This window comes from Homalodisca vitripennis, chromosome 1 (assembly GCF_021130785.1).
Source record: "Homalodisca vitripennis isolate AUS2020 chromosome 1, UT_GWSS_2.1, whole genome shotgun sequence".
Taxonomy (NCBI): domain Eukaryota; kingdom Metazoa; phylum Arthropoda; class Insecta; order Hemiptera; family Cicadellidae; genus Homalodisca; species Homalodisca vitripennis.
The window spans coordinates 122,818,002-122,845,250 of NC_060207.1; the positions used below are offsets into that span (position 1 = coordinate 122,818,002).

Below are 27,249 nucleotides of genomic sequence, written 5' to 3' on the forward strand. Positions count from 1 at the left end.
AGTAGAAGATAGGAAGATCAGAAAACAGCATAAAAGTAAAATAAACTGAAATAAATAAAGGGCCTAATTTTTGAAGTATGATAAGTTAGGAGGCAAGATTTGGAGAAAAGATTTAGAACTCAAAAAGTAGATTTTGAAGCACTGGTTGTACTTCAATATAACACTATTTTATTATAATATGATATACTTTTTGCATCAGCTTCATGTACTGGTCATTGTGTGTTAAATCAATTATTAGAACAGTTACTATACCATTCTAATATGATAATGAAACTAATGACACTCTCAAGTCCATTGTCTCAAGGACTTGCAGGCTACACTAAGTCCACTCTAGTCTTGCAGAGAGAGAAGAGCAGGTTATACTTCGCTTTCTTTTTGTTTGAATATTTATGAGTCATGAAACAACTTAAAACATGAATCCCTATGCTAAGTATGCTATATGACCTTTCTGCATTGTTTGAGCTAATTTAATTTACTGAGTGTTAGTGAAGCTTATCACTTATGGGGCTGGAAAAATTTCATTTCTGTCTGTCTTTCTACACAACATCTGGAAAACGAACTTTAAATGTCTGTAATTATAGACTTGAAATTTTGCATAATGGGTTTTTCCATATGAAGAACACTGAGTTCGATTTTGGTACTTGTTACTCCATGGGATTTGGCTGAGTGTTATTGAATATTTTACATTGATCTTATGGGTAACCATGATGGCAACAAGAAAGAAGTAGAATAAATACATGTTTTTTAACTCAGTATACTCATAATAAAGATTTAAACATATGACATGTTAACACATGTGATCAAATTATCCCAACACATCCAACATTGTTTTGTATTGACTTGGTGTGCAGAGTTTTATTATTTAACATTGATATGAAACTCGCTTTAATTAATGTGAATGCATTATGTAGCGCGACATCTCGAGAAATTTTTCATCTTTAGACTTAAAATTTTCCATGAAAAGTCCTTTCTACATAGATAAGAATGAGTTCTGTGATGTTGCATGTCCAACCATGGAATTTGGCTGGGCGTCGTTCACTTTATCACTCAGTAGGTTGACACAATTTCTCTTTTGTTTGCTAGGGGTTGTACGAATTTCTTTGCTGTATGATTGTCGTTCTATGTATCAATAATAAAATGTGCTATAGTTTTGAAATTTTGCATTGAACCTCAGTGAAGCGTGTTACGCTACACATGGTGTGGCATACACCTACCTTGTTTTAATTAATCATACAAAGCAGGTTGGTATAGATGTCACTCACTGAAAGAAACTGGCCCAGATGAGCATAATGTAATACCTTCAAATTTGAAAATATCACTTTGACACGTAGAATATTACATACAAATGTAGAAAAGTTACAAATCACTTATTTATTTGAATTTATACTCTCGTTATTAGTATATTTAATATTAATTTGATTTTATCAAACAATAACTATAAAATCCATAAGAGACTTTGCAGTTGAATGTATTTTTATTTAACACTTAAAAATATTTTTAATACTCTGAATTAGTTTAGCACCTACCACACCGACGCCTTCCAGAGCAAATATGGTGGTGCCGAAAAATATTGGCAACTGATGCCAGGAAGAGAACATTGGCCTCTCAGACATTGGTGGAAGGTCGTCAAATATATAGTAGTAGGAGATGCAGACACCAACGATGAACAGGAAGTTGGATATCATTGAAAATGGTGTGAGGTACTTGAGACTACGCATCAAGTTGAGCAAGATTAGAGGTGGAATGAGCAGTATCATGTAAACCTGAAGTGACCAGTCTATCTCCCAGTAATGCTCCGCAATCTGGAATCAAAAAGTTGAACTATTCAATCATTTTAAAAATTGCCGTAATTATTATAGTGTAAAATATGTATTATGGAAATCCAAACATTGGTTTAACTTATGGCAATTGTGATCCTCACACTTGATTTGTGCTAGGGACTTGCATCCTGTCTAGTGACAATACCTGGACTGGACTCCAAGTAGCTTTTGGGTATGTTTAAACTTTTTTCTTTCCCTTCTTTACTGCTCTCTGTTCTTTATTTTTGGTATGTATTAATACCTCCCCTCACCTGATGAAGAGGATAGATTCCAATCTTCGAAACGTTGTGTTATACCTTTTATAACATATAATGATGGCAAATGTCCGAAATCCTGTTAGCCTTTCAATCTTATTGTAACTCTCTAGACCCTGGTGACATTTTCTGTAATGTCAATGTAATCGACATCAGATTGTCACGTTGCGCTGCTTGGCTCGATGGGAAACTTAAAATGTGTGTATGAGTGAGTTAATCTATTTGTAAATATTTATTTTGTATACTGCAGACTCTAAACCTTGTTTTAATGTAATTATACGAGTAAATATTTTGCCAAATTTTCTGTTGTACCACATTTGCCTCTGTAGAACTATAGGTAATAGTTGTTTGCATGCGTTATAAAAATGACCTCTAAATTGATCAGCATATTTATGTTACAAATTCCTTTATTGTTGGGATGTGGTGTTAGTGTTACAGGACAGAAGGAAAGCCAAAACTGAGGTGTGAATACTGAATTAAATTAGAGTTGAAGACACGAGGAGGAGTTCTTGGCACTGCTGAAGAATTTTACAGAGATCTTTGACATTTAACAAATCCGGACAACAATTTACTATAACTATTATAGCAATGAATAGCTAGCAACTATGGATAGTGGGTATAACTGAGATCAAAACAATAATGAATAGTAATTAACATTACTATTTTCAATAAGCGTATATCCCCAGAAAAATATTTATAGATTATATCTGGCACCTTAATGAAAACAGATTTAAATTACACCAGTTTGAAGGGTCAATAACAGTTTGACTGACAGCTGTTTTGGGCTTGGCGAGAGTCCACTGAACACCTGGTGTGGTGTTGAACACCAATCAAGCCTTGAGAGCAGCTCTCACTACGCTATTAGTAGTCGTTCAACAGATATAAACAGCTACTCACCTGTTTCATACTACGAGCAACGAACACAACGTAAGCGCAGCAACATCCTAGCATCTCGATCAAGATAGCAAGGTTGATAAGAAAACTGTAAAATAAAAGGAATATACAAAATTAAAATATACAAAGAAAACATTTCAAGTTAATTTGATATTGTATTATTAAAAAGGTGATGGAATTTTTCAATCATACACATAGAAAACTACTATAATGTTGTGTGCAAAGTTTGAAATTGATAAAAAAAGCTTGTATAATGCTATTTTTCTGCCTATCTTTGACTTGAATGATTTGACTTTTTAAACAATAAACAACTTAAAACATCTTTTATGATGTTTCAAGATGGCGGCCGTCCAAATTTTGTAAGCAGAATTATCATTCTTAGTTATTAGGTGCTGCAGAGCAGAACAAAAACAGTTGTTTAGTATTCTCCAGTCATTTACATCAATGTTTCTTCTTACATGTTTTTAGAGCTCATAATGTTTCAAGATAGGGTCTTATAATGTTATTAGAAATATTCTGTTTTCTGTGCGTATAAGCTACATGACTTCAATCCGACTGTGTTGTAAAGGATATTTTTTTAAATACAGTGTGTCCACAAATTCATGTCACACTTTTAAATATTTGTATGTACATGTGTATATAGCAGGAGAATAAGATGATAAACATAGGACTAAAGAGTAATGTAAACAGTTTTAAGCAAGTTTTCTGAGCTTGATTTGAGTACCTTGTATCGCTCTTCAGGCAATAAGTGAATTTTGATTTCCTCCCAATAACTTGGTTAGAATTTTCCAGGGTCATTGATTCAAACGGAGGAGTCCGGTTCGTTGCTTTAAATGTCAACATTTTGAATATGTTCACTATAAACTTGACCTTTGACACAGTCCCCTAAATAGAAATCTAAAGGGAGAAGGTCAAGTGAGTATAATGGAAAAGTCTTCCACCCACCTCAACCTTTTGAGCCACCAGGCAATTAAAAAAAAGTTATGAACAATGTGCCAGAGTGGTGAGGTGCTTCTTCATGTTGAAAAATCACATTTCCATTTTTTATTTGTGGACGAGCATAGTGTTTACAACATATCAAAATAGATAAATCTGCTAATAGTGTTTTCAGCAAAGAAAAATGCACCAACAACACAGTGTTGGGATAAAGCACACACCAAACCCTTATTTTAGGTGAATCGCACTGATGACATCAAAAACATTAAGCACACATTAATAGATGACAACAAATGGTAACTTAATGGTAATTAATGAAAACAAAACTTTATAAGCAGCTGTTATTCTGTAATCAATAATAAAGTAGTAAATAAAGTAGTCAAGTGAGTATGATGGAAAAGTCTTCCACCCACCTCAACCTTTTGAGCCACCAGGCAATTAAAAAAAAGTTATGAACAATGTGCCAGAGTGGTGAGGTGCTTCTTCATGTTGAAAAATCACATTTCCATTTTTTATTTGTGGACGAGCATAGTGTTTACAACATATCAAAATAGATAAATCTGCTAATAGTGTTTTCAGCAAAGAAAAATGCACCAACAACACAGTGTTGGGATAAAGCACACACCAAACCCTTATTTTAGGTGAATCGCACTGATGACATCAAAAACATTAAGCACACATTAATAGATGGCAACAAATGGTAACTTAATGGTAATTAATGAAAACAAAACTTTATAAGCAGCTGTTATTCTGTAATCAATAATAAAGTAGCTATAAACAATTATAAGTGGGAAATAAAAATTTATTTAAATGTAAAATGTCTTTATTAAAGAGGCGGAGTTAGGCATGACTTTGTGGACACACAGTACATAAAAGTAGGTTCAATTAAATTATTGGAAGTTATTGCATGTTTTTCCGTCTTATCCTGTACAAATTGCAATGTCTGATATTATACTCATTTACGTTAATTGTCTATTTCATTTTGGAGGAATTACAGCTATAACATATTGCAATTTCTTAGTTACAAATTTAATTACTTTTCAGGATTTCAAGACCCCATGATGTAACAGTTACATAAGTAGATGAATTATTCAATGCGATTACGACACCCGGCACATAAGTTGTTGACTCTGAAATAGTGTTGTCAAACAAAAGCTCATTTGTCACCTCGTGTTGTTCAAACATCGTCATCTACTTCTCACTTCTTATCCAACATGTAGGTCTATTTTGTTCTTGGTTTTGTGAGTGAGAATCATACTGTAACATTTGTTAATTGGATTCATCTACCGTACTTTAATGTAAAATAAGGCTTAAAGCTATTTTCCAACTTATACTACTTAAAATGCTAATTTTTATTGCTACATTTAAAGCTTTTATAAAAATAGATTAAAGTAAGTCTTACAGTTTAGCATAGTTTCAGGTTAAAGTAATATAAAAGCATAGTATGCTAGTTTATAGTAATACATTTTAATAATACAGTCTATTAAAATAAATAACTTTTGTACACCTAACTCTGTATTTTACATCAATTTTTTTTTATTATTTGCATCAATGGTCTTAACTTAATTTTCCCTGTTTTGTTTAACAGTTCCATTCATAAAGCTTTTAACTGGGATATAGTGACAAATGTAAATACTTACAAAAAATACAAAAATATAATTTGTGGACACAAGAAGATGTTTAGAAAATTAGTAAGTGATTTGAATTTTAAAGTCTTAAAATGTTAAAAAGTATTAAAAGTAGAAATGTTTTATAGATATTAATATTAATCTTCTATACAAACTCAGATAATATATACTTTTTATAAAAGTTAGTTTCTTACAACATTTTAAATAATTTAATTGCCTATAAATATTGCCTCTAATAGCACAGAAAATTAGTCTATTACAATATTTTATTATAAATATGTTGATTGTTTGGGTAAATTCCTTAAAATTTAAAATATATATCTTAATTTATCAATGATATTTGCATATACTTACTTAGGTAAACATAAGTTTGTTTAATTCATTTTGACTAACAGTAAAATGTACTGAAAAAATGTCCAAAAACCACATTTTTGGCTTGGATTATCTGAAAATAAATATATGAGGAAAAAGTAAAAGGCAAGTCCATCCTTGTTACAAACATCACATTCCATCAAGGGCCTTTCAGCCTGATATTGCTTAAAACCTGATTTGTATAAGCATTTTAATTATGTGCAAAATTAGTATAAGGTACAGAATTATTGAAAAGTACTGCTCCACAAAAATGGATTTTAAAGTTATTTCCTACATTCATACTAATTCTTGTACTGCCAATTGTAATTTATCTGTTAGGTGTATTAATTGTTTCGTATTTATTCTCAACTCTGTGTCCATATCAACTTATGATACATGAACTTATCATAACTTCTGGGGTTTATCACTCAACTAGTTATTATACTCACCCAGCTAATACAGAATATTTCCTTAAAGGCATCGGTCCAGTCAGAAAGGCAAACTCTGCTATCTCCGAAAACCCCATAGAAGGTACCCTTCTCCTGATACACAAAATCTGAGCACATTTCACCTAGAATTGAAGATTAATATTATTTATGGTAGCACATTGTGTTTAAAATAGAGCTTATTAAGTAAGTAAATGCAAATTATTACTCGTTAATCCAGGTAATTTAAGACTATAATACTTAAAGCTGAATTACCAAAAAATACAGAATTTCAATGAATCTTATATAACTATCAAAAGTGATATCTTTAATTTTCTAAGTAGTTTAGCAACCTATGAGATTCGAAACCGTTCTGGTTTGTATTTATTTCAGGTAATTTAAAATTTTATCCCATTTTCGTGTTTTACACTAGCCCATTATTTGGACTTCCTGTGCATAATAAACTGTATTGATAATCATGTAAGAAATAACAGAAATTGAAAGAAGAAATCGCACATTTGCTAGCCGATCCAGTGAATTAAAATATAAAGAGAATCGGTCCTAGGTGAAAGCTGTGGGGAACTCCTATTGCTCTAAGAAGATACCAAAGATTGACTTTCAGTTCTCATCTAGGATTACTCATTCCAATAAGAAGAAAATCATCTATTTGAAAAAAACACCACATTTATAAAACGTAAATTTTGACAAAAGAGTGCTATTACTGATAAAGGAAGTGATCTAATCCAGCGCCACTATTACACTGCAGATACAACTGTTTCTACCTCTGAAGAGGTAGTCATATATGACAAGTATTGTTGAGCACGTGCTCTTGAGCTCTAATTTTGCTACCATTTTTTATATTATAGTGAGTAATAAATGTATACAACTGGGGAGCAGAATTATTGGGCTATTTAGAGTGTACCAACAAAACGAAACTGTCTCAGGACATGGGGAAATAATAGGCCTAATTCATTAGAGACCTGTACACAAGGTTTAACCTGTGGTACTTTTGATCTCTGCACATTCAGCGTTGTATTTCGTACTTTGATCAGTTTCATGGCTGTGGAACCGTATGTTTTAGTGTCCTTCTCATGAATATGATACCAGTCCTTGAAATGTTTTATATTTGAGTTTTTTTTTGTAAATACGACAGTAACAAATGTTAAAATCCTAAATCAGTCATAGTCGGTAGTGCATTTTCATGTGCGATTGAGATGTCCTTAATATATGAAAAGACAAGTTCATACAGTTGCATGTTACTGACCCACAGATGTATGCAGTAGGTGCAGACGAATCCGATGACGAAGGTGGCCACCAGGCCAAACAGAAGTCCTGCATTCATGAAGGCCATCGGCATGGCCAGGATACCTGTGCCAAGGCTAGCTTTCAGCAGGTGTATCAGCGTTTCAGAGTCCCTAGGTCAGAATCAGTAATCAACACCGGAGAGAAAATTAAATTATTTAATACTAAAAGGGAATAGTTCTAAAAAAATATCCTGAATTGGATGTACACTTATATTGAATGCATTTTGCATCTGGCAATATTTTGTATCTTAAAAACAAAATTGACCTTCTTGGATATTTTAAGACCAAAAAGAAATTAAGTTCAAAAATGTAATAACTTCCATTTCAGCACCACTGGATGGATAGCACTAACTCTGATGCAGTGGCACACCTAGGGGGTGGTTTTTGGGACTTATGCCTCCCTCCCAAGGACCTGGGGTCAGCCCTATCAAAATTATTGATATTTTTTAAACAAATTCACTGCCCAATATGGGTTTTAAGTTGAGTAATGTGGGTACATTTCCAATTTATTTAAAATAGAATAATTGTTATTTGTTAGACCTATTTATAACACTTTTCAATAGTCGAACAGTTTTCATTGGGCTTACATTAAGTGAATGAATTCCTAAAATAACAATCAGATTTGTGAGCGATTTTTGAAGTTCATGCCTCTAATCTCTACTACGGGTGAGTTGGCAAAAACCTTAATTAAAGGTCTTGTAGACAGTAATATAGATGTCAATAACTTACATGGCCAGGGGTACGATGTGCTACTGCCATGAGTGGGAGGTTTAATGGCACTCAGGCTTTCATCCAAGAAGCTTACCCAACAGCAATATGTGTGCATTGCCCTTCTCATAGCCTTGACCTAGCGTTGTCGAACATGTCTGAAGTTCCGGCAATTACTTCAGAATAGTGGAGAAGTTGTATACAATTTTTAAGACTTCTAAACGACAAGACATTTTATACAAGTGCATTGAATCAGACAGACATACATCTTGAAACCAATAACAAAATGCATCTGCAGCTTTGCCCAACGAGATGGATACAGGGGCGTGTTTTTGTTATGAAAGAACTTCTAAACAAATTGAAGTAGTTAAAAGAAATCAGAAACTGGAACGATAGGGACTTTTCTTCGGAAGCTTTAATGCTAGTAAACTCTTTGCATCAAGGTGAATTTATAATTTCTCTCGGCATCAGAAAACTTCAGGGTTACACTGTAAACCTAAGCAACAAGCTGCAAGGAATTGATTTGGATTTATAATCTGCAATTACAAACTCTGAAACTGTATTTGGAAGCTTGAAATCCATAAGAGAAATTGCAGATAAAGAATTTCATTCAATTTTTGACAAGGCTGCCCAAATTGCTGATACCTTTGGTTACTTAATTTCGATGCCTCATACAGCTGGCAGATAACTGAATAGGAGCAACACACCTTCAAACCCCCAGAAATATACTAAAAAAGATCCTTGGGTTGACTAATTATTTCATTGGAATCTCGATTCAACAAACATAAAGACATATTAAAGGGGTTTGAGTGCTTAATGCCATAAGCAGATGTATCAAATGCAGAGTAAGAAGCCATCCAATACAAAAGACAACTCAATTTTTTAAAACTGTATATTTTTATAAAAATTATATGTTTGAAAATGGGGGCTACAACGAGGACCTACCCAAGACTGAGTTTGAATTGTGGCACAACAGCATCAAGAAATGCTCTAACATACCAAAAATGTAATTGAAGTGTTGAATTTATGTGACAAGGGCTTGTTTCCCAATATACGGACATTGTTTAGAATTTTGTGTACTGCACTATGACTACAATTACTAGTAAGAGGCCATTCTCTTCATTACATGGACTAAGGACGTACCTTAGGAGTACCGTGGGTTCAAACAGGCTGACTGTACTAATAGCATTGAATATTTACAGAGCAACTGAAGTGATCACTTCAGAGGTAGTTTCTATACTAAAAAAATCACATAGACGTCTGGATCTTGTTATATGTTATGTTGTAATATTATGATATAATATTAGTACTATAATTATAATGGTATAGCACTCAAACCACTTATCAATTATTCTAGATAACTGACCTTACTCTTCAATGTAACGATTACTGTATTTAATACAGTTCTGCTGCAGTAACACTACTCATATGAGACATAATTAATTCATTTAATGGGAAGTCCCCCAAACCAAAAACCTTGCCCCCCTCTGATGGATATTTTTTTAAATTTGGATGGAAAAAATTACTTTTAAGGTATCCTACCTTATTGTGTTGTGGATTGAAATATATTTTGTATTGTAAGGCAGTGGTAAATGAATGCAAATTTCAGTTTTGTTATGAACACTGTAAAGCCTAATTTTATCATTAGTTGCTGTAAAATTTATGGGTATTTTTTTTATAAGTTTATACAAGGTCTCCTTCTGAATCACTGGTTAGAAATGAAAATTTAAAATCCAAACACTAAATTATGCAAAGTTTGTGAATTCATTCCAAATCATTGATAGTAATCATTTCGTAATAAATTACGTCTTTTTGTGTCTTTGATAAAGTTTTATAAGTTTTTGTTGTATACAGCTTTCTAATACACAGTTTTAGAAGAAACACAGACATTAAAATGACAGTAATTGGTACATCTAAAACTCACGATGTAGGATTGGACAGACGACGGTGTTTGAATGGGTTGTAGTTTCCAATTCCGAGGTCATCGTCTATAAACTCTGAGCTTGAGCCCTTGCTGAGGAGTACGGCTGTGGACGCGTTTTGGCTGGCCGGGTCGTTCAACTCCAGGTGTGACCTTGAGATATATGTTATATATAAGATGCAGATTATATACTCGTATAATACTAATAGTAATAGTAAATAGTCCTTCCAGCTCAGCCGGATTTTGTGACAACTAAAATATTACTAATTTCTTTCATGGGATTTACATGTACTCAATATCTTGAAAACCATTAGAGATTAAAAATATGACAAAAGGGTTAAGAAAAGTTATAAGCATTACAGAACAGTTTTATTTTTCTCTAGGTTTATAAAAATTTCAGAATACTTTAGTTTTTTTCTCTGGGTTCGTAAATGACGGAGTTGTACATTTTTAAAAGTTTAAACGCCCGCCATATTGAGAATAAATTTTGTACCAAGCTGGTCAACGAACCTAGCCGAGACATTTAAAATCGATTGTTGCACCAAGTAGCAACTTTTTGGCGCTTTTTTGCATTTACCGTTTCCACAAGCCACATTATATAACACACCGCATATACAAAGCATTTTAAACGGAGGTGGTTTTATGCTCTAGGGGTCATGTTCAGCGAAGCTATGCAGGAATCTAGCTTAAGTGGTGCCATGAGGGCTATTGCAATAGCTGATTTTGTATACAAAATCTACCTAAAATTACACCATCCCTTAGCTGAGCAATTTTTAATTATTTATTTATCGTAAAAACTGAAGTAAGTATTCGTTGGCTCTATAACTCACTGCAATGCCAGTAGAAAAGTATTTCAAATCTCCTTCAGTTCTGAAATACGTTACATAATATATTTATATTTAATTTATAAAGACACCAACACTCTGATATTTGTTGTTTAGTAGTCATAAATTTCGACAACTTCCTACAAACGTGAGAGAAGAGAATCATAATAAGAACATTAAAAAACATTAAATTTATTTAAAAATTTCGTTTTTTTAATATAAAGAGCGTTGAAATTTGTGTTTTAATTGACGTAGCTTAATTAAACGAAGATTATGGAATATGAAATTATTACTCAACTCTTTCTTAATTATGATAAACGATTCATGGTTTAAATTCTCTGCTGAATTTAGCGACAAGCTATTAGCAGAACAGTTTTACATACGAATGTGCTAATTATGACTTCTTGCTCATTTGTATTGTCGGCGTGAGTACTTTTCCACCCACGTAATTTGCATTTTAAATAGCAAACTTCTTTCTGGAAGACAAAACCATTTGTAGTGGCCTGAGTTTTCTGTCATCAGATAAAGTATAGAAGTTTAAAAGTTTGTTGGTACAACCTGAATCTATTAGATTTCTCGAAAGTAATGAAAGAACATGATGGTAATTAGTCCTTAAAGGCTTAAAACTATTTAGTTTGAAAGTAAATATAACGTAGATTTTTATAGGCCCAAGGATAGATAACATCAGCCCAGGAATTTGAGCTGTCATGGAAGGCTTATACCAATTTATTGTAACTCTCTGACGTGTCATATGATGAGATATCGCACAAGATGTAAGTGCAAGTGTAATAAATATCTGTTGGATTTCAAATATTTTAAAGGTTGTTAAATATTTAGTTACACGAAGTGGACAATATTATTGCATGAAAATGTAGAAACAGTTTCAGATTTTACCTAAAAACTAATTAAATAATTAGGAAATTGTGTTAGGAGATTCAGCAGCAAATGCATGCAAGATGATAGCAAAGAAGAACAGTGGAGAAAATGTGACCGCCCTATAACCAAATGGAAAATGTGAAAAATACTGGTAAGCAATGAAATATTTGGGGGAAAATTCTATAATTTTGTGGATTATTACTATCAGTAATAAGTTCAGTAATTATTACTATCTAAACATGCACAAGGATGTTTAATACAAATGACGCCTTATTCCTTGATTAAATACAGAAAACAATATGCATGCTTATACTATATGTATGTATTATATACATATAGTTATCCGATAATTGTTAAAATGACTTGTGAATCCAGCAATGTCTGTAATTTATCAACTGTGTAAGCAGTGATACAAACCTAAAAATTAAATTAAATCCTATCTCGACCCCATGCAATATCTCTATAATCTCTATAATTGAAGTTTTATATTCAATTTCTGTTGTTTTTTTCAATATGTATGTATGTATGTATGTACATACATACATACATACATACATACATACATACATACATACATACATATATATATATATATACAAGCATACCAGGTGTATTCAAAGTCCCATTCCCCCTATTAACTTTCTTATGAATAGAGATGGAATGATTTCATTTGGGGCATGTAAATCTGAGACACATTCAGTTAATTTTTACACAGTAACTGGTCTGAATGTGTCTCAGATACTAATGAGATAATAAGAGGTGAGATGGCAAAACCAGTCATTTATATTCCTAGGATTTCCTAATGGGATCAGTCAGACAAAACAAAAACTAAGAAATGCTATATTAATCATAGTTGTTGATTCTTGTAATAACTTGTTTTATGATTTCGTTCTCATAAGTTGTCATGAGGTCTCAAAATAACTAATGAGTTAATGTTTTATCTGCCTGACAATAACTTTAAATGTAGCTTAAACTATAGGAGTTTTATGAAACAATATAAACTTTAATTGGCCACCAAATTTCATACGGTAACATTATATACCTCTAGTTTGCGATATTCTTCTTCTGCTGGTATCAATGAGGTGTCACTTGCTAGGGTTCCCATTAAAAAAAATGTTATTCCCCATTTTGGGGGGGGGGAGGAAGAGTAAAAAACTTGTATACATACAATACTCCTCAGTTGGTCATATAAACATCCCCCAAATTAAATCACTCCATCTCTATGCATAAGAAAATTAATAGGTGGTGAGGGGAGGGGTGGGACTAAGACATAAAGATACGAGTATATTATTTTGACGGTTTTGTATACTACAGACAGTCAGAATCACAAAAAGTGACCTAAATAATTCATAGCAATAGTATACAGGATACAATAGGTAATTATAATTTTACGATACGGAACTATTGAGAGTGAATGGTCAAGGACAAATCTAGAGTATGCCAGAACCTATTATTACACATCACGAGTGAGGTGGAGATGGCGCGTGCCAACGGGTCTCAGCTGTGGCACTGCACTGCCAGATGGCGTCTCACCAGTATTGTCTCACGTTTATATAATGTGGGAGCATTTCTATTTACGATCCTAAATTTTCCACCCGTATATTACCGACCGATGAACTGACGCAGATGTGAAGGTGGATTTAACGCTAATCTCATTGATGATCTAACAATAGTTTTCTAATTTTTTATTGGGGAAAGAACTATTTTTAACTTAGCCACTTAAATAAATAATTTCATTAAACAGAAGTTTCTAAAGACCTTTTTTCGACTGAAAGATACTATTGTGCTCTTTATAATTTTTAACGGTTAACTGGAATAAAAACAAATAGAACAAAATTTGTCTACATTTTCTTCACAAGGCATGGAATCAAAGAGTATTACATCGTGTGCATTTTTTAAATTAAGATATAATGTTTTCGCCAAAACTCTTATCTATACAATCACATGACTGAAAGTTCTCAGTGCCTTAGGTTCCAGAGGCTAGACTCTCCCAAAGACTAAGACCTTCCTAAAGTCAAAATATTTACGAACATTTTACAATATCTTCTTACAAATATTTCATATTAACAAGAATTTACTAGGTATTAAAAAAATATAATTACAAGAGAAAGACAGAATACATTGAGAAAATATATCCTCCAAGGCATCCTCCTGGAGGCATAATTTAAATAGTAAATAGTAGTTAGCAGTAAAATAAGGCAAAGGTTAACCATTAATCAGTTATCTTTCAAATTACAATAGAATAAAAATACAACTTTTTGGCAAACAATTCCTTTAAAGAAATTTAATTAATTTTAGTGCTACAGCCTGATAACATATAGGGAAGTACTCATGAAGTACAGCATTGAATGGCAACCCCGCCGCTCGGCAATCTGACAACGTCTTCAACCGGAAAACCCAACACATCTTATCACAGCTCAAGGTACATCTAAGCGAACCCTCAGGACCCTTAGTATCCTTTGCGGAGCCGAACCGCGTACATAGGTCGTCTTTGTTCCGTGTTAACGTTCTCGCTTCTTTGCTCTGTTTGTTGGAAACACTTATTCTTAACAGAGTTGTTTCATTCCAGCGGTTAATTTAATAACACTATGTGTGTTTTGTGGTAATTAAGTGCAATATATAATTGTCAAATATCACCAATCTACTGCCTCAAGAAAAATGTGGTATGTGTATTGTCTCACTAATATTGTTCTAAAACATAAAAACTTGTAGTAACATAATTACATTTAACAATAAAATCACCCATCTAAAACAATGAGTTTTCATAAAAATAATAAACTATTTAATGAATAACAATCGATAAAGTTATAAATAAATATTACTAATAAACATTTCAAACTGTAATATTACTTTGATCAATTTTTATTGATAAACAAACACATAGAGTTACAAAATTAAAAAGAAACTCATTGATTTTTTACTAACTCTAAATATTGAATAATAATTAATCATATATAAATTCAGTTATTTATTAACAAAAACAATGAACTTGTTTTTATAGAGTTGTAACTAAAGTTTACGAAGTAAAATTTTACATATAAAAACGTGCAATTATTTTTGGACAGTAAGCAATGTCCTCAAGTCTCAGACGCTCTTTGTTCCCTAGTGAATGAGAAAAGTTATTATAAACTTTATTTCTGATGACAATACATTATATATTTTTGTAGGAAAGAAACTGTAAGTCTTTGTAAATTGTGTTGGTCGGGGTTTATTAAAATGATTTGCATTACGCTATTTCTCCCTATAATCATGATTACTTTCCTACTTCTCACAAAGACTTTAATACCTTGTAAACATCAAGATTTCTAATTCGGATACTTAAGAATCTAAAGAGTGGTCTAGTTGGTTCAAATTTTAATTTTCTCATTATTATTCTCACAAAATTATTTTAGAGCACATTTAAGCATTTAAAACTTGTTATATATGTCCCTCCCCAATATTCAACTCCATACTGTTATCTGCTATGTATTAACGAGAAATGTAAAGTTCACATTAGGTCATCAAAGTACATATTTTTTAAATAAATAAAACATTCGAAGCACACTCTCCAGTTTATTCTTTAAGTTTAGTATGGGATTTCCCATTCAAATTCTTATCTAAATATGCTCCCATGTATTTAATATATTCTTCTCCAGTTACCTCTACACATTTCTTTTCACATTCTTTTTATATGTCTCCTTTCTAGAGATACACTCTAGGTATTCCACACACCTACTCTCTACAGCTACATTCTTGGCACTCTACACTCTCTACAAATGTCTAGGGGGTTATGCGAGATTTCCCCATTGAATGTGCTTAAAGACCGGTATCTCCAAGAAAAAATGAGTTTAAAAAAGAAGAGACTGATAGCTTATAGGTATGGGAATCCTTAATTGGACGAGAGTTTCCAGTTGTTGGGGAAGTCGTGAACACTTAGAGGATGGGAACTCACAAAGGCCGGAAGTTATCAGGCTTAGAAGATTCCGTAATATTGTTAGAGGCTGTAAATCTCAAAGCCTTACAGAGACTGTAAAAATTCTTTTGGCAGAAACATTTTCAAAGACAAGATAGCCCCCTTTATAGGCTGGGACTCCCAGTAAGAAAAAGCTTCTTGATGTTGGGGCTCTCAGAAATAGAAAGCTTTTTAAGGTAGCAAGATTCAAATGATTTAAAGTTCCCTGTGGTCGAAAATTGTAGAGTCAGGGAACTCAATTATTTTAGAAGTTGGAATCTTCTTAATATCAAGAACATATAATATCGTAATCTTCAGGAATCCGAGAGATTCTAGAGGTATGAATATTTCAAATGACTGGAGATTTAAGAAGCTATGTGCTTCTAAGAAAAGGAAAGTTCCAGGTTCAATACATTTATAAACGGTTCATGGAGCTGGACTTTACTACAGTCTATATAGAAAAATACCAAAGTTGTTGCAAAGATGATATGTATCATGTACTGTACATAGAACTCTCTAAGATCCAGGTGGATCAGTGTCAGAAACTCTTGTCACCAGGGCTTCACACCACAAAAATGAGTCGAACCAGAAAAGCAGCTTTCGATCTCTATTTTATCTCATGAAGAAGGATAATACACTCAAAATATTATTAGAACATATTTTTTTATTCGGATCAAGCCCTCAGTTTTGTATTTGATCATAATGACCTACCATATAAATGAGAGATCCGGAAGGAAGAAGAACTTTAGTGAATTAATTTTTATCATAATTAAAATTAGGCAATTATAATGTATTTCCATTTCACAATGCACAGATTTGGTTGTATTTTTATAAACACAACAACAACGCTAACGGCGCGCGGAGGTGGTGACGCGCCTGCAATGAGACATCTTGGACGACAACATTGCCAACAGTCGTAAATGCGTTCGTTCAAACTAAGGCAATAACCGTTCCTTCAGTACTGTAGTGAGTATAAATAGTTTTTAGTTACAAAATGTTAAGTGTAGTGAATGGAAACAAGGTAAAACTTTACAAATATGAAAATAAACAGTATATTTACCTTATCACCGTTGCTGTGTTGCGTCGTTCTCGATTGCTCACCTTCGCGATGATTACCTCACGAGTCTGCAGACTCACTAAGTTTGCCTCCTGGAACATACAGAGTCCTTGGAAACATACGCTGGTAAGATATTAAACACCCCTTCAACACTACTAGTTATATGCTGTGTAAATTATGTAATTGGCTGAACGAAGAAAAAAAATATTCTACCTTCAGACACAGTTAATTGAAACTCATCTTGTTTGTCTATAATGAATCAGTATCAAGCTCTATAAGCAGTATGCCGTCTAAACTGACCAGTGTACTAAATTTAGTCTACATTATAAAAAGTCTCACTAGAGTTTACTAAATTTAATAAGTCAGAGGTATGACCCAAACTCGTAAATGTCTGCCACATACTGGTTGTGTCAAGTCTTGTAAAGGATCATTCAAATCACTAGAAACGCTAGAATACCGTTTGTAAACGTAGGTTTCACCCTAGAACTGTATCCCCTTTCGGTTGTTTTCAAGTATCAGTCTTAAGTTGAGATATAAACCACACAATGCAAGCAGTGAATCTATCAGTGTAAGCGATTGGTTGATTTTTAATGGACAAATTTCACGTCATCCATATTTTATGATTTATTTTTTAATTCAATAATGAACTGTTTGGTGCCAAGGGGGCAGATGGCGAGGATGAAAGTAATTGTATCTCTTGTTCTGAGAAGTTTGTTTAGTTAAGAGTCAGTTACAAAACATGACATAATTATGTTGTTGGTTGAACTCAAATCCTACACATGATTTATTCAATCATGTCCAAAAAAGGCCGAGACGTTTTATTGCAAAAGCAGTGAATCAAGGGACTGAACGCGATTGATCTTAAACACATTTAGAGTCAAGGGGCAGAGCCAAATGAAACATTTATGATTAATGTATTTGCGTGGGATCCTGTAAAACTTGAAATAATCTTCATGTGGTTTGGTCCTTAGCTCAAAACATTATATCATTCAAATTAGACCAGAGAAAATGAAGCCCTAAAATGAAACTAGTGAATCAGGCAACTTGTCTGAACCTCTTGTAATTAGACCAGTCTAAGGGTGATAATGATTTATGTCTTAAGAGACAACATTATTTAGCTGCCGTGCGCACATCTGAGGCTACTGAGGCTATAGTGTAAAACTGTGTTATAATTAAGGAACTCATCTCAATTCGATAAATGTTTCACTTTAAGAACTTATATATTAGTGTCTCAATTCTAACAACATACAATACGATTATATGTTAATATTTATATAAGAAACTCTATATCGTATGTAAATTATAAACAATTATTATTAATAGATTATCGTATTGTTAACAATTAGTTAGTATTTAGACACAGATCTAAGTTTCAGTAATGAATCATTTACGGATTTGAGACGAGTTCCTGTTTATAATGGAGTTTTAAACTATAGTACCATGTTAAAAGCTTAGTCTCCGATACTCGTCCGGTAGCTACTAGTGTGCCCTCCCCAGGAGTAAACATAAATATATAATACCATACATCCCAAATAAGTAGAGTCCTGCTTATTTCTTTCTCCACTGTATGTTATATCTCCGTGGTAACATGGTTCACACACTATCCATAAAGCAATTTTGTAAAGATTTCTTTATAAAACTTGACATATTAGTTATTTATTCATTTCAACAATAAGATTTATAGTTTAAATCTAATCCTTCGTTCAACCAATATATAAATTAATTCAGCATATTATGCGACAGATATGACATATACACTGTCTACAAAAAAGTTTTAGGAATCCATCTAGACACATTTTTTTCTATTTATGTTGTATTCAAATTAATTAAAATGTAATAAAAATATGCCAGATAACAACAAATCTGTGAACAATATTAAATAGGATAAAATATACATAAAACTAAATTCACACAAGTATTCGAATTACAATCATAATCAAACACAGGACAGAAGCACACCAATGCCACAATTATCACTGACATTGTAAAACGAACTTTCCCATGATAAGAACAGAAACACTGTAATGACTTTACCTTCTTTTGTTTGTACATCCTAGTATGATAGCGACACAGTGAGGGAGAAGTAAGTGAACTGTAACCGGTGAACTGCAAATGTTGAGTCTAGTTTGGGAGAGCAGTGCGAAGTTGGCGGTAGGTGTCAACCAACACTTGTAGCAAACATTAACATGGTCGTGGCAACCGGCGGTATTAGCATAGTATCCATTGCTCACTTCGCTTGAATCATTAGCGTGCAGGTGGGGCCATGGTGCATAAAGTTGCATGTTGCTGTGTATATTTGAAAACTTGTTTTTAGTGAGATGCTCTCCATTTCCCCTACAACACACTGATCCTTCCAGTTTAATAATAACCGACCAGTACAGCTCTCTAAGAATCAAGTAAACAAAACAGCCCTGTGGTTGAAGCATGCAACACATAAAACATTAGATTACGGGCTTAGGCTGAGGATCATTGAATTGTAATATAATTTAATCGACCAACACTACAAGGTCGTCGTAACAAATCCATTAAAAGTGTTTTATGGTTAATAATATATCTGATTACTGTTACACGCACCAAACCGAACACAGAAGAATCGGTCTCATATATGAAACTTATTCCTCAAAATTAGTAGACTTATAATTTTAATTGTCCTAGACATACATAAGTAATATTCATAAACATTCACCCACATCAATGGCATGACGACTTTGAAGGAAGTGAAAACAAACACCCTTCTATTCTATCTTCACATTACTAATTACCTTCAGAAACTTTCAAACCCGCATTGGTAGGAGTATCCTCAACACAGCTTCCATTCACGTCTACATACCATCTACAATATCTGCTCTTTATTAACTAATAATCATTTCCTATGTTCTATGTTGTTACTTGCTGTAATACTCTTAGACCGTCAGGTGTATACTTGAGTGTTTTATGTACAACTCATTATCTTGTCAATTATGCCTGGTATGGATTCACCACTTATGTCAACACACACACTCGTGTTGTATATTATAAGTTATGAATCTTTGTGTTAGCTTAATCTTATGCTTTACGATTTTAAACCTGAAGAAGTAGATGGATTCCAATAATCGAAACGTAGTATTTTATTTTTGAACCATTAACGATGGTGAATGTCCAAAAAAGTACTATCCTTTCAGCAGGTACATTAAAACAGGTAAGACCTCAACCTTTGCGTATAGTATAAATTGGAACCTAGGCGAAGAATAAATATCAGGCTTTGATAATACAATTAGTGATATTAGTAGAGCAAATCGTGTTCAGGTAGTCAAGAGTAAAGTTATTAAAATCATTAATTTTGTTATAAATCATGTACGCGAACTAAATTAGCTCTTTTTAGCGTTTTAATGTAGTTTAATTTGTTATGAAGTAAATATTTTTTGTTATTACAGTTTCCTCAGAAAAAAATGGCATCTAAAAAAATAGCTTCAGCCTTTCGAAAAAATGGGTTATTCCGTTTATTCCGAGTTAGCACACAATATTTTGCGTGTTTAGGATGTTACAACAAAGCTCTCTAAACAGAAGGCAACTAACACACATGACATCAAAACAAATTCTAAACGTTAATCTATTTTGTATTTTGTAATATCCTAAGCTTGGGTGACTTAATATTAATCACAATAATATTGGGTTCTTACATAACATTGGGTCCTTTTTGACACTTGGTAGGGTTCATTCAGTCTGCATTAGCTTTCCCAGTGATTTTTAAGTGATAAATCTGTTCTGGACCAATTATTTTTTCAATATAAAAAGTAAAGCAGCATGAGAATGGTCCATTTTACAATTAAATAGATGCTTTCTTTCTTCAAAAGGCAGTGGATAGTCTCAAAACTGAAAATTTTGGGGTCGGTCCACTTTGAATGACCATTAGAAATAGCGCATTCTACTGTTTATATTTTGCCATAAATAATGGTAGTTTAAGCTTTGCACAAGGGGTTTTTCTTGAGATGTTAAACAAATTTGTAGTGCCAATTTTAAATAACAAATTTAGGAGTACATTTCCCACATCAAGGTCTTTCGCAAGTTTTAATATTATATGTAACTTTAATTTTAATTTATAAGCATACAAATGAGTGTGCCTTTTATCCGTACATAATAAGAGACAATATAAACACTAATTAAATTTTTATTATATCAGAGGTAATAGCAATAGTTTCTTTCAACATGGAAAGTTAACATGCATTGTTTAGACAGTAATTCAACTTGGCTATGTAGGCCCAACATTCTCCAATAACCTATCTGCGGATATAAATGAGTCTTAAAATACCCGTAAAGAGAAAAGTTGGTTACTTAAGATATTAGTTTTTTAAACAATATGCTCAGTTGACGTAAAGCGTGTAATTTTAGTAGCTAAAATACTGCATGTTTTAAGTTTAATTGTATTTTAATTTTATAACTAGTCCTATAAACACGTATTAAAACTGCAATGTTATATTTTTTTATGATGAAAACATTTATATTCCTTTACAAGGATTTATCAACAGGTATTTTTTAAATTATATATTGGGTTACTACTAAAAATTAACATCTTTTCAACATCAGAGACACCTATAAATAGGTGAAGTGGTAGTCTCATTGTCTCATCAGGTACACAATTAAGTGTACTACGATGTGATAGACACGACCTCTAAGCACGGTGGAGCAACCGAGTTTTCTACGCATATCGTAGCTATGGTAGAAATGGTTGTTTCAATTGAATTTTGAGTTTAGCTCCAGTTCACCTTCCTTTTATTGCAGCGTCTTGTATCTGAAGATGTCTCAGACTTGACTCCTGGAATCTGGAGTCATGTTCGTCTGAAGAGATCCAAATAAAGTCGATGACGATAAACCTCAAAACGAAACATTAGCATCTTTGTAACATCAGAGACACCTATAAATCTTGGTGGTAGAGACACCTATAAAATAGATAGAGTGGTAGTCTCATTGTCTCGTGTTTTCTTTTAAAAAACTGCTCTGAATGAATATACTGCTCTTTGTACTCTGAGGTTAAGATCGAATGGAATACAAAAAAATCACCCGAAAACTCTCATAAGAAATCTACCTAAAATTATCACGTGTGCTCTCTGTTTGTTTTAAAACCCAAGTACTAATTGTCCTAAAGTTTGTGGCTACGCGTCCTGGTAGAGTGTGAGTAGGTGAACTGCTCCTGGCCCACCGCCGTTTAGATGTGTACGGAATAGAGTTTCAATTATGTGTAATACGTAGCATATTGCACTTTCTTCATCTCACACGAATTTGATATCGTTGAGAAAGTATTAAAGATTATTATTTTTACTATAATAATTTTGACTCAGATAATTTTTGAGTTGAAATACGAATGTAGGATGAAGTGATACGTTCATCTTATTTCAAATTAAAACCTAATTATAAACAAATTGTATTGTCTTGTTAGAATGTTTTATCTCTGTATCTTGTTAGAAGACTAAAGCTCTCGTATATGATTGTGTTGACACAAATCCAGCCAATTTGATTCACAGCTCCAACCACAGAATGATTTGTGGTTGTGGATTCAATGGTACATTGCACAATGGTGGACTCTAAATATAGTATTGTAGTTTTCATGGGATAACAAACAAACGTGCCACAACGGGAGCTCTTCTAATAAGGTATTTCCCCGAAGAGATTATTTATCAACGATCCTACAGAGCAATTCTTTTACGTAATATTATAATGTGCTCTTTTATGCTGGAGTTTCATAATAGTTGTAGGAGTGAGGCAGATAAAAATGTTAAAACATAATTTGTATGTACATGTATATCTAATTGCGGCTTAAAATGTTTCTTCAAAAGAGGTTGAAAGTTTATTTAAAATTCATCAGATTTAATCAAAATTTTAAATATAGAAAATAAAATGAAACTTAATCATATTCAAAATGATATAAAATTCATGGTTCAACACACACACATTTCACATGTTATATTTATTTCCACATGTCTATGTTTGAAAAATGTATATATCAGTAGGACTTATTGAGATATATGTATTTTATTGTATGTTAAACTATGTACGTTATGTATTCAGTATTTTTAACTGTTAATCATTCTATAACTATTTATGTGCACGTATGTTATTAAAATATATTATATATAATAGTAATGTAATGAAAGTAACTAAAACCCTTTTAAAAATGTTTTTATTACATACACGTGTTTCGGTTTTTAACCATCATCAGTGTACATTAACCTCTAAATAAATAAATAATAAACAATTAGATATACACCTTTTATACATATGTTAAATTTAAATTACACAGTTGTAATTTTCTTATTAGTAGTCTCTATTTAATATTTTAATTTTTTCAAAAATTGGATTTGTCTTATTTTTCAGATTACTATTTAAATTGTTATGAGGATCTTTATTATAATTTAGATAGATATGTAATTCTTCTTTTGTGTTTAACTTCTCTCCTTTCCTTTCGATGTCTAAAATTTCCATGTTCTTTTCAATATTTGTGTAGTTATGGTCAGTCTCCAATAGGTGTTCAGCAAAATTTGATTTTATTGTAGACATGTTATTTGTTTTCAAAGATTATATGTGTTCTTTAAACCTTTTATTAAAATTTCTTTTAGTATAACCCTTTTAAAAGGGGTTTTAGTTACTTTCATTACATTAATATATATAGATAACCCTATAATTGGAGTTAATAACATAATATATATAATGGTAAATATAATAATATAGTATAATAGTGTGTGTGTGTGTATATATACATATACATATATATATATATATATATATATATATATATATATATATGTAAATATATAAACTATTTATCTTAAATCGAGTTTCCGATTTTTCAAGTAAATACGTTTACAGACCTGTTTTCACGAAACTTACAAACTATTACATTGTAAAAATATGATACTATTATTTTATTTGTATGACTATTTTATAAACTACAGAAGTTTAATTTATTATGCAATGCATGATTTTTTCTGTTTGAATGATAATAAAACTAAATGTTTTTTCGTAATTTACACAATCACAATCAAATGTCCTGTATAGTATAACAAAACTTTTGTGTCTGGTATTGTTATGTAACATTGTTGAACAACATCAAAGTTATAAGATTTGCTCTTAACCTTCGATGTGAAATCCGTCATCATTGTAACAGAATTGCTATAAAAAGTTATACACACAAGTAGTGTATTTCTTATGAATAAAAATAAAGATTCTTCGACTTTTTGGTCATTATTTGTATTACAACCAACAAAATAAAGTTTACCAGTCTCAAAGTATTGGGGACATATAAGTTTTGCCAACGGCTTTTATACAACACGATGTTGCTCATGAGCTTTGCCGTAACATTACTTCGCTGGGATATTTTAATACACAAATGTAAATGACAACTATATCTCACCAGTTGGATAATACTCCCTTAATGGTTTAACTTGCTAATTATACCTTTTTAATTTTTTTCTCGATACATAATGAGTGTATAAGTTTTACTGATGCTCAGATAAATCTTACAAGTCTATCCAATTTCTAAATTGATACATTGATATGAATATGCTGATATTAACATAAACTAAGTCTTTAATTCAAAATGAAACTTCGTGGAAAACTGATGCCTATGTAGAAGTGAAGATTCAGTCAAAATTATGCCTGTAGCTTCATATACATTCGGCATATACTGTACATTAAGTTATAGGTTTCGTTAATGCTCACCAAATCCTATGAAATAACATGAATCACAATCAAAGTCGGTCTTATCTACGTAGAAATAGCTTTTCATACATAATCAAATATATAGCTCAATTTGCTTTCGAAAACTCAAACTGCGTAATGAATCGCGTTTCTCAAAATGCAATGAATGCTTTTGCATAATCATCGAACTCGATATTGCTTATGTAGAAATGAAGTTTGATAAAAAATTTCAAGTCTAATACAAAATTAAAGAAAAGAGTATGTTTATTTAAGAGCATTTTTATTAGCTCAAATAGTTTTAGAAGATATTGTCACTGGTTCTTTACACCTTTCAATTTAATACAAATGAGAGGATAATTTATAACTAAATAGGAGGATAATCAAATTTACAGCAAATCAAAATAAAAATTGTAATATTTTCGTACAATATACCTTTTTATTATTGTTTTGCAAAAAGTATTTACTTATCATTGGTATGTTCGAAACCATGTGTCAACGCAACAGAACAACAAACCAAAAGGAACGACTGTTTTGTGTTTGGATAGTTATTATTTTACCTATAATCATCAATTGGATTTGAACAACAATGAATCAGGTGCTGGAATACTAAAAAATAGTAAGCTGGAAATTTATACATTCCGGGTATTTGATTGTTAATATAAAAGCCACAAATTGATCTATTGTTAAGCTAAAACAGCTAAAACAATGAAACCAAGTAGCATAACATTTGGAAACAATCCATGTCAATTCAGAATTACTTCTTATACACAGTTCCACTAGAGATTCCAAAAATATAAATATATTCTAGGCTGAATATATTTAATTTGAAAATGAAATATTAGGGGCTGCTCAAACTAGTGCCGTGAATTTATTGATAGATAGCCGCGTTACCACCGGTACTTAAATGTAACTTCTATCATACAGTAGTGGTCCAAAAGTCACTTAGTTATAGCAGGAGTGCTTGGAATATGATTGTAAAAGAGATTAATATTTAAAAAAAAACATGGAAATAGGAAAAGTGTTTGGGGTGAGTGTGCCCACAGTACATCATCTCTTACTTTTTGTCCATTCAGTTGAATTGAATTGAATCATAATTTATTTCCAAAAAATATTTACACGCGTGCAAATTTACTATCAAATTTATATTATCTTGTTACTATACTAGTTAAATGTTTACATAACAACATTATGCATAAAAATAAAAAGTTATTTAGTATTTGGATCTTTTACGATACATATGGACTCCAATACGAAAATAATTCATTTAAGCCAAATACGTATCAAACGACTCTTAATTAGGTCTTAATCATGAGTTAGCTCACATGACAAGAGACTAATTTAATTTCAAAGACTAATTTAATTTTAAATTTATCCGCGTCGCTACAGCGAAGCTGCTGTTTATTGTTCGATATTCTGATAATCTTGTGATACAGAATCAAACATGTATAAAGCCTACATGTATCTACTCATTTCAATTTTCTTGAAACATATTAATATGTTTAGGCATCTTTCATTGGTTGTCAAAACGTAAATAATCTGGTTATACAGTAATTATTTAAAAATTGAAAGGTGCCACAATTATATAACAAAATAGACCAATAAGTATGTCATTATCAGCAAACAAAGCAATAGAGATACACGAGATTGTTGGTTAAAACAATTATAAGAATCTGCAGGCTTATCGGTATTCATTAAATTGACACGTGAACCATGTTAAAATCGGCATTGTTAGGAAAGACTAACAATGAGGTTTTATTGTTCATTTATGAGTTGAAGTTTATTTTAATATTCATTGTATGAGACAGAGAACGTGCTTTGTATTCTTTCATAAATGAAAATAAGGGAAAATCCACGATACGTATTGTTTTCAAATATCGTATATCTGAAAGGGTGACTAATTCATTGGAAGAACAAATCGTGCATATGTGTGGCATGGATTCCATAGAGACTATGACTTGGTATTTATAGCAGAAACAGTTTGATTGAGATAATAGGCCTGGCAACTACATTGAACAGTTTCCAAGGTTTAAAAACTGTCACAAGGCTTTCTCGATGGGCTCCTTGACTTATTTGGAGGAAATATTTTCTATAAAACTACTAATAGGTCTAGTGGTCGTTAAGTATTTTATCATCATCATGTATGAACGATAATTTATATTTCAAGTTCTACTACGCATACTATTACGAAAACCCTTAAATGTTATTACAAAATAGAGTAGTAATTTTACTTTAAAAGAACATAAATATATAAATTAAAAAGTACAAAAAACAGAAATCTTTGTTTTAAATTTTATAATGTCATAGATATACTTTACATTTTATTACAATTCGCGAACAGACATTAAATATGGCAGAGATAAGTAAGATACAAGAGAACAACTACACCAATAGAAGAAAGAAAAATGGAAACAGATGATTATTAGATATCATTTTACGATGTTCATTTAGTAGATCATATTTCTCAAATACTCAGGAATATGATGTACTGAACATTTTCATTATACGTTATTTTGTATAAACACGTTTGTAAAGCCATTCAAATAAGTATTAGAAGAGGATTGCGTTTGCTTGTGTATAATACAATATTTAGCCGTTATACTTCTTTATGCCGCATTTGTGTTCTTCGTGAAAAGCAATAAACTGTAAACA

At 32.0% G+C, this 27,249-nt stretch overlaps 1 protein-coding gene across 4 annotated transcripts in view; it reads right to left on the reverse strand.

Annotated features, from left to right (window-relative positions):
- Window positions 1–27,249, reverse strand: part of LOC124370659 (proton-coupled amino acid transporter-like protein pathetic) — a 52,585-nt gene that overhangs the window by 12,519 nt on the left and 12,817 nt on the right. For 3 of the 4 annotated variants that reach the window (XM_046828949.1, XM_046828962.1, XM_046828956.1), the window contains 6 exons: window positions 16,933–17,021; window positions 10,245–10,394; window positions 7,573–7,723; window positions 6,333–6,454; window positions 2,972–3,056; window positions 1,527–1,802 (listed from right to left, as the gene is read on the reverse strand). In XM_046828949.1, coding sequence (XP_046684905.1) covers window positions 1,527–1,802; window positions 2,972–3,056; window positions 6,333–6,454; window positions 7,573–7,723; window positions 10,245–10,394; window positions 16,933–17,021 — 873 coding nt within the window. Of the gene's footprint in view, window positions 1–1,526; window positions 1,803–2,971; window positions 3,057–6,332; window positions 6,455–7,572; window positions 7,724–10,244; window positions 10,395–16,932; window positions 17,022–18,963; window positions 19,274–27,249 lie in introns of all 4 variants that reach the window. The other variant, XM_046828967.1, reaches the window with a different exon arrangement.